Source organism: Eptesicus fuscus, chromosome 6 (genome assembly GCF_027574615.1).
Source record: "Eptesicus fuscus isolate TK198812 chromosome 6, DD_ASM_mEF_20220401, whole genome shotgun sequence".
Taxonomy (NCBI): Eukaryota; Metazoa; Chordata; class Mammalia; order Chiroptera; family Vespertilionidae; genus Eptesicus; species Eptesicus fuscus.
In genome coordinates this window covers 19,306,865-19,316,674 of record NC_072478.1, presented here as the reverse complement: position 1 = coordinate 19,316,674, position 9,810 = coordinate 19,306,865, and the positions used below count along the sequence as shown (strand labels likewise).

Genomic DNA, 9,810 nt, shown 5'->3' with positions numbered 1-9,810 from the left:
AAAAATGGGCAACAGAACTAAACAGAATATTTTCAAAAGAAGACAGAAGGAAGGCCAAGAGACACATGAAAACATGTTCAAAGTCACTTATTATCCGAGAGATGCAAATCAAAACAACAATGAGGTACCATCTCACACCTGTCAGAATGGCTATCATCAACAAATCAACAAACGACAAGTGTTGGCGAGGATGCGGAGAAAAAGGAACCCTCGTGCACTGCTGGTGGGAATGCAGACTGGTGCAGCCACTGTGGAGAACAGTATGGAGTGTCCTCAAAAAACTGAAAATGGAACTCCCATTTGACCCAGTAATCCCACTCCTGGGAATATATCCGAAGAAACTAGAAACACCAATCAGAAAGGATATATGCACCACTATGTTCATAGCAGCACAATTTACAATAGCTAAGATTTGGAAACAGCCTAGGTGCCCATCAGCAGATGACTGGATCGGAAAACTGTGGTACATCTACACAATGGAATACTATGCTGCCATAAAAAAGAAGGAATTCTCATCATTTGCAGCAACCTGGATGGAATTGGAGAACATTATGCTAAGTGAAATAAGCCAGTCAATGAAAGAAAAATACCACATGATCTCACTCATTTAGGGATAGTAAAGAACATTATAAAGTGGTGAACAAAAAGATAGATACAGAGACAGTAAAGCATCAAACAGACTTTCAAATTACAGGGGGAAAGTTTGGGAAAGGTGGGGGAGTTATGAAACCGCAGCTTATTTCAGACGAAATCTGACCTTTCCGTGGTGTAGTGAAGAGTTTCTTTGAATCCGAATGTTTGCGCTGATAGGGGACCGGTGGTCTGGTGCTCCCAGCAGTTCAGTGTTTGCAGTTGTCGCAGAAAGTCAGGTTTCCACTAAAATCCTCCTTTCCTTGCAAGATGGCGAGGCGCCCGGCGAGCCCGCAGCTCCAGGAGGGGACCCAGCCCCTGTGGGTGCTGCACGGTCAGGGGAACACTGCCCAGCACTCCCCCGCCTTCTCCTGGAGTTTAGCTGTCCCTTGGCTTGCCCACATACACTCCCTCTGCGAGCCTCTGCTGCTCCGACTCTCCGCCCCAGGAACAGACTCCAAACCCGACTCTATTCCGTCACCATTTGTAGACAGCACTGGAATTTTCAAACAGAAAGGGAAATACAATTCTTTAAAAAGAAAAAATACCCTAACCAACCATTGACCCTAATGCAAAGAAGCCCCTTATACATGGACATAAATCTTCCATACTTTGATGAGTAGAGCATAAAAAAGCAATACTTTTTTTAAAAAAATTTCTTTATTGATTAAGGTGTCACATATTTGTCCTCATCCCCCCATTCCCATCCCACACCCATCCCCACGGATGCCCCAACCCCCTGTTGAACTTAACCATTGGATAGGCTCATATGCATGCACACAAGTCCTTTGGTTGATCTCTCCCCCCTCCCCCCACCCTCCCCTATTCTCCCTCTGGGGCCCGATAGTCCGATCGATGCCTCCTTGTTTCTGGTTCTGTTCTTGTTCCTCAGTCTATGTTGTTCATCATTTCCCCTAGATGAGCGAGATCATGTGTCACTAGAGATATACTTATAAGAACTGAATGTGAGATGAGGAATAATAGTTATGCTGACCGGCAAATGAATCAGTCTGTAGTGAGTTTCTTTCTGGACCAACAGTTCTTTTGAGACCCAATTTCAATGTCCACCAGTTCCTTATGTGTACATGTCAGCACTGACTCCTCAGCTCTGGATGGTGGACAAATGGTGGTAACGGAGGTCCGACTCCCTCTGGTTTGGTCTCGGCTGGACCCAGGGGCACGGCTTCACCCGGACTCAGGGGCACGTGGCCTCACCCAGACCCAGGGGGCGCGTGGCCTCACCCGGGCCCGGGACCCAGCCTCACCCGGATCCAGGGGCACACGGCCTCACCCGGACCCAGGATCCGGCTTCACTCGTACCCAGGGGCGCAAGGCCTCACCTGGACCCAGGGGCACATGGCCTCACCCGGGCCCAGGGACCCAGCCTCATCTGGGTCTAGGGGCGCGTGGCCTCACCTGGACCCAGGGGCGCGTGGCCTCACCCGGGTCCAGGGGCGCAAGGCCTCACCCCGACCCAGAGGCGCGTGGCCTCTCCCAGACCCAGGGGCGCGTGGCCTCACCCGGACCTAGGTGCGCGAGGCCTCACCCGGATCCAGGGACACATGGCCTCACCCGGACCCGGGGGTGGAAAAAGCAATACTTTGGAAGATTAAAAATGGCAGCAGAGTAGGATGATGCTGCACAGACATGCTCCCAGGAACAAGCTGAAATTTCAACTGAAATATGGAAAGGCTTCCTGAATAATCAATGGAAAACTCACAGGAGAGAACCCTGATACCCAAGGACAGAAGGTGTAGATCACATAGAGACTGGTCGGCATGAAAGGGCTGGCTGAACACCCACAGAGGGCAAGTTCCTGGAGAGATAGCTCAGCTGTGGGGGTGGGGGATGCCACCGAGAACTCTGCAATCTAATCCTGAAGCTGTGCTCCCCAGATGAGAGCAGCAAACTGAGGAGGATACCCACATAACATCTAGCTGTGAAAAGCAGTGGGGTGTGTCTGCCAGGGAGTGGCAGCTGAAAGTTAGCAGAACCCAGGACTGGGGACTCAGGAGATAGAGCTCAGAAGCCAGACACCCTAAGTTTCCTGGGCTGAGTCATTCCCTTACACAGAAGAGAATATATTTCCCACATAGACATCCACCTTACCTGGGTGGAAGACAGTCTACACACCCTATTGGAAAACACCTTGCCCTGAGGACACTTAAGAGATTAAAAGTAACAATTAGCCTCCAGGCAGAAGCAACTGCCCCAGCCTGTTGAAAAAACTCTCACCACACCTGAGGAAGATTGCCTGGGGGCAATTCAAGTCAGAATCCTATTAGTCTGTAGACAGAGGTGGTCTCTGGAGGCTTTGAGTCTTTGCCTGATCTAATTAGTCAAAAACAGCCTTTAACCCAGTCCTGCACTAGAGATTGAGAGGTATAGAGGATCTGCCTAAAACATAGTCACAAACCCAAACAGACAAACAAAATGAGGAAACAAACAATCTCCAAGTGAAAGAACTAGAGAATTCTCCAGAAGAAGAGATAAATGAAGCCGAGATAAGAAATTTGTCTGAAACAGAGCTCAGAGTAATGATGTTAAAAATGCTCAATAGTATGATAAAAGATATAGTAAATATGAAAAAAGAACAGTCAGAGATAAAGAATGACATAACACAAATAAAGAACACATTGGAAGAAATTCACAGCACATTAGGGAAAGCTGAGGATCGAATCAGTGAATTAGAAGACAGAGTTGAAAATATCACTCAATTACAGAACCAAAAAGAAAAATAAATAATTATAAAACAGAAGGAAAGCTTAAGGGAGCTGTGGGACAATGTGAAACCTAACAATATTAGAATAGTAGTTGTGCCAGAAGAGGTGAAAGGGAGAAAGCAATAGAAAAGGTGTTTGAAGAAATAATGGTAGAAAACTTCCCTAACCTAGTAAAGGAAAAAGTCACACAAGTTCAGGAGACACAGACAACTCCAATCAAGAAGAACCCACACAGACCCACACCCAGACACATCATAATTAAAATGCCAAATGTTAAAGACAAAGAGAGAATCTTAAAGGCAGCAAGGGAAAAGAAAACTATTACCCACGAAGGAGTTCATATAAGGCTGACACCTGATTTCCCATCAGAAACTCCACAGGCCAGAAGGGAATGTCATGAAGTACTCAAGGTAATGGAAAGCAAGGATCTGAGACCAAGATTACTATATCCAGTAAGGCTATCATTCAAAATAGACGGACAAATAAAGCTTCCCCCCGCCAAAAAAAAAACAACACAAAAAAAAAAAAAAAAGCTAAAGGAGTTCATCACCACCAAGCCAGCATTACAAGAAATGCTAACGGGATTGCTGTAAGGGATTGCTGAGAAGAAGAAACAGAGAGGAAACCTAGCCATACAGAATTAAAATGGTTATAAATAAGTACCTCTCAATAATAACCCTAAATGTAAATGGATTAAATGCTCCAATCAAAAGGCATAGGGTAGCTGAATGGATACAAAAACATGACCCAACTATATGTTGTCTATGAGACCTACCTCAAAATGAAAGACACACACAGGATGAAAGTGAAGGGATGGAAGAAAAATTTTTATGCAAATGAAAAAGAAAAAAAAGCTGGAGTAGCAATACTCATATCCAACAAAATAGACTTTAAAAGCATCATGCTACATGTAATAAGCCAGTGGGAGAAAGGTAAAAATCATATGATCTCACTCATTTGTGGAATATAATGAACAACATAAACTGATGAACAAAAATAGAGCCAGAGGGATAAAATATATATATATACTAGACTATAATAGAAGTAATCCTGTTATTTTCAGATTTTTAATATTTCCTACAACTTTTGTGATATCATACTATGTTAGTACAGTTTTGGCAATATTATTATACTTAAAATCTTTTTACTCTTGAAATATTAATGTTTATTGCATGTAATATTATTACATGTGAGATAATTTTTCTTGTATAGTTGGTGTTTATGCATGTAACATTATCATATTTAAAATAGTTTTTCTTGAAATAAAAAAAGCTGGGAAAAAAACTGTTGACTGGTGTATGAACAAATCATATAAAGCTCCTCTTGGTGCCAATAGCAAGCATGTGTTTTGATCTGTCATTGTTGATCTTGAATTTGGTTGTTTTTATTGACATTCTGAACCTGAAAGAAAGTGGCATCGTTGACAGAATATGTCTGAAGACTAACTATTAGCACAATGTACATCTGAAGCCAAAAGAATTTGGCATCTCTGCCTGACACTGGCCTCCCATTTAAATTAATTCAAAGACAGTTTCCCATGATGCCAGCATTTGGGATGACTCTTAATAAATCACAAGGACAAACTCTAGATAGACTAGGAATATTCCTACCTGAACCCGTTTTTGGACATGGTCAGTTATCTGTTGCTTTTTCTCGAGTTCGAAGAGCATGTGACATTAAAGTTATAGTTGTAAATATTTCATCACAAGGGAAATTTGTCAAGCACTCTGAAAGTGTTTTTACTCTTAATGTGGTAAACAAGGAGATATTAGAATAAGTTTAATCAATTTATCAGTCATTGTTTTTATCAATGTTGTTTTTATATCATGTTTTTGTTGTAAAAAAAATTCTATATAATAAAAGGGTAATATGCAAATTGACCAAACGGCAGAACAACCGGTCACTATGATGTGCACTGATCAACAGGGGGCAGACGCTCAATGTAGGAGCTGCTCCCTGATGGTCAGTGCACTCCCACAGGGGAAGCGCCGCTCAGCCAGAAGCCGGGCTGATAGATGGCGAGTGCAGGGGAGGTGGCGAGAGCCTCTCCTGCCTCAGTGGCAGCACTAAGGATGTCTGACTGCCAGCTTAGGCCCACGCCCTGAGGGTAGCGGGCCTAACCCATCAATCAGTGAGACATCCCCTGAGGGATCCCGGACTGCAAAAGGGCACAGGCTGGGCTGAGGGGACCACACCTTACCCCCCACCCCCCACACCGTCCCCAGTGCACAAATGTCTTGCACCAGGCATCTAGTAAAAAATAAAAAATAAAAAAAATACTTTGCACAGTAACAAAATTAGTGCTTAACAATTTTTCCTCTTCATATTTCAGGTCATCTCTGACATTAAAACCATATTAGAATAACTGATGAAAACTTCCCTTTCTATGTAGACTTCACTAGTAGATATACGTTTGATAGTCACTTTTTGTCAGTGTCTATAGTAGGAATTTGGGACACTGAGCTGAATAGCATCATAAAGCCAGGAGACTAGTTATAAAGCAGAATAGCATGTTTGTAGTGTAATTGCCTGACACTGAACTTTTAATTTCCAAGTCATTCATTTGAAAGATAACCATGTTGAATAAACATATGGCCACCTCTGTGACACAGCTATGAGATAAGCACCCAGGCCAACTGGCCCAGGAAGTTCTCCTTATGGAAAGCCCTGGATAACATAGATCACTGACCACATGAGTGACTCTCCTTTACACTTCTCACACGCTAACACCTGCTCTTAAGTTTTAAATTCACCAAGAAAGAGTGAAAATTTGAAACACTATGAATCCTGCCCTTGGACTGTAATAGATGCAGAGACCACAGTTGTGTTCTCTTGCTCCTTCCCCCCTCTCTCTTCTTCCTTCTCCTCCCTCTTTCTCTTCCTTCTCCTCATTCTCCTCTTTCCTCCAACTCCTCCTCCCTCTCTCCCCATAAACTCCTGTGTGGACTTCAGGCAGGGTGTGTGAGCAGGATTTGTGAGCAATGGACCTTGCTTTTACCAGGTTCCCTAAAAGTTGCTGCTGGTGTGCATCTTGCAATCATAAGAACCACAAGGGCTGGTCCAGCACAACATTGGCTCAGGTCAGTGTCACAAGAATTCATGCTCAAGTGAGTGCCCCAGGCATTTATAATGAATATCTTTCTTATCAATAGGCTGAGACTTAAATGGAACAGCATTTAAAATCTACATTACTAGGAAGAGATAGTGATGTAAAAATGAATAACAGATGCAAAGGGAAAACTGGTTTCATATTTTCCTGTAAAATAAAATTAAATAAAAGTCCTTAGATGCCACATGTAGTTTTGTCCATATGAGTAATACAGCCCTGATTATTTCTTCAGGAAAACTAGAGCAAAAGAGCTTAGCCTAATATATGCCACTTGAGAAGAAATTATTTTAGAGAAACCCAAGTTGTCCCATGAAAGATATGAAAATTTCCAAATATTTCTGATGCAAGGTTCAGAAAAACTTTGAGATTGTATAAAAATGGTAAACACAGAAAACTGTATATTATAGCAGAATCTTAATAAAGTGAGTTACTTATATTATATAGAGAAGTTGAATACAAAAAATGGACATGCCAGGGAATAAAGAGAAGGATCCAGTTCTCTTCCACATGATTAATCACAGCTTCCTTCTGGTTTCAAGGGGTTGAGCCATGAAATCAAGGCCACTTGTGTATCCCATACAAATTGTCCCTTTCATACCAGCCATCTCCAAGAAGCTATTCAGAGCCATCTTTATGTTTTTGTTCCTGAGACTGTAGATGAATGGGTCAGCAAAGGTGTGACCATGGTGTACATCACTGAAATGATTGAACTTGACTGTGAGGTGTGGATTGGAGCAGAGCTGAGATACACGCCTAGGATGGTACAATAAAATGAGGAAATTGCTGAGAGGTGAGATGCACAGGTAGAAAATGCTTTATACTTCCCCTGAACTGATGACATTCTACATATGGAGGACACTATTTTAGGGTAAAAGTAAAGGATCCCAGCCAGAAGACCACCAGCCAACTGCCCAGTTGTAAAATACATCACAGTGTCATTAAGAAAGGTGTCAGAACAGGCAAGTTTGATCATCTGCTTAAGTTCACAGAAAAAGTGGGGGATTTCTAATTCTGCAGGGAAGGACAGTGTCGATATCATTAAGCTATGTAACAAGGAATTCAAAACACTCATGATCCAGGACACCAGAACCAGCAGTCCACAGAACTGGGGGTTCATGATGACTGTGTAGTGCAGTGGGTGGCAGATGGCCACATACCTGTCATAGGTCATTACAGTTAGAAGGAAGTGGTCCCAACCTCCAAAGAGTGTGAGAAAATACATCTGTGTGATGCAGCCTTCATTGCTTATGACTTTGCTCTGTGTCTGAATATTCCACAGCATCTTTGGGACGGTGGTGGAGGTGAAATAGTTGTCTACCAGGGACAGGTTGGAGAGGAAGAAGTACATGGGCGTGTGGAGGTGGGAGTCTGAGCGGAAGGCCAGGATGATGGGCAGGTTTCCCAACACAGTGACCAGGTACATGGAGAGGAAAAGCCCAAAAATGAGGGGCTGCAGTTCTGGTTCCTCTGAAAGTTCCAGAAGAAGAAATTCTGAAATTCGTGTATCATTGCCAGGTACCATGTGGTAGTGGTCAAAACTGGGAAGAAAAATAATATTATTAATTGTACACATGTGCATATTAACACAGTGAAATGCTAGAATTTATGTGTTTCAGTCAAGAAATTGTATACTTATATTGATTATATAGCCTTTAAGGGGTCTGCTGTGACAACTGTGAATAGGAATTCTTGTCCTATACTCAGCTTTCCCTCAAGAGGTCAAGTAATAGACAGTCTTAATGGAAAATTCTTTTATGCATTTGAGGAATTTATGTTGAGTACTGTCTATCTTCTAGGCCGGGTAAGAGTATAGAATGCTGATAACGTTTTATACAATCCTATGATGTAGAAAGAATATAAATTACCAAGTAGAAAAACATATGCTCTGTCACATAGTGACAGATGTTATGAAAAAGAAAATCGGGCATAAAGTAGTTTGATTGGAGGTCTTGTATTTTACTGAGAGTTCAGAAAGACCCGCAAAGTGATATTTGAACAGAGTCCTAGAGGAAGACAGAGTGGGAGTCATGAAGTTATCTGGGGGAAGTGTGTGCCCTGCTGTGGGAAGAGTCAGTTCAAAGACCCAGAGGGTGGCATTTGTTTCAGATATTCAAGCCTACAACCCAGGCATGTTCCTTGACCAGGGATTCAACCATGACCTTCTGGTTCATAGGTTGATGCTCAATCACTGACCAGCACTGGCTGGGAATATATGCTTGTGGGTTTTTTTAATCCAGACAGATCAAAATGACTTATTAGTTGCAATAGCCTTCATGCATTTTAGGTAGCCAATTTTATCATATGAAAATGTGATTAATAACTTTTCCAAAACATGAACCTATAATTGCTTTTTCTTCTTTGGTTGCATTGATTTGAAATTCAGAACGGTGATGACATAAATGACAGTAGCAGGTATATTTGTCCTCTGTATGACCTACAAGCAGATTCCTCAAATATTTTCTTGTCATGTCTGATATTAGCTAATGAACAAGGACATTAGCTTTGATAATTTTATGATAATTAAGAAATATCTTATGTACAGTTTCTCAGAAGTGCTTTTATATACTATCATTTGCATATCTTAAGATGATTCTAGTATATTTGGATGATTTTTTTATTAATTTATTATAAGATAATAGAGTTAATAAACTCTCAATATTAGAGGCTCCTGGCTTTCATGGTGGACTGCTTCTGTTCATAATTTAAATCAGGTAGTCTGCACTCCTTACACTATCCTATAGATTCGAAGGGTGCCTTAGTAAGGGAATTGCTTGTCAGCTTATTGGAGCCAAGAGCGGAATCCAAGGACAGCTCATGTCTGGGCCTCCACTCACCTTAGTTCTCCTAGAGCTAAGTTTTGAAGTACTTCAGGTTGACGTTATTGGACACTGGCATAGGGAAAAGCTATATTGGGAGGAAAGCCAGGATGGTGGAAGGGTCTGACAGCTACATCAGCCAGGGTCTGGGAAGACTGAGCAGAGTCTGCATGCTATAGATTTCCTGGACCTTCCCACTAGCAGAAAGGAAGCCAGATTTAACTTTTCTTTTAATTTTACAATTTTGTATCTGATTTAGTTACTGCCCATGTCTGAATCTACACACTTAACTCAGGGGTCAGCAAAGTACTCCCCAAAGAGCAAATCCCACCCACAGCCTGCTTTTATGAAGAGGCTTTATTAGTAGGGTGATGGTAGCCCCATAAAAGATATGTCTACATTCTAACCCCCAGTACCTGCAAATGTGACCTTATTTAAAAATTGGCTCTTTATAGATATAATTAAGGATTTCATCTTGAGATTATCTAGTTGGACCCTAAAACCAATGACCAGGCTCCTTATAAGATATAGA

General features: G+C 42.1%; 1 protein-coding gene across 1 annotated transcript; it reads right to left on the bottom strand.

Annotated features, from left to right (window-relative positions):
* Positions 1-7,093: 7,093 nt before the first annotated feature.
* On the bottom strand, positions 7,094-7,885 carry LOC103300964 (olfactory receptor 7A10-like). The gene has a single exon (XM_054716838.1). It carries the CDS (start codon positions 7,883-7,885, stop codon positions 7,094-7,096), a length of 792 nt encoding a protein of 263 aa, XP_054572813.1.
* Positions 7,886-9,810: the final 1,925 nt, after the last annotated feature.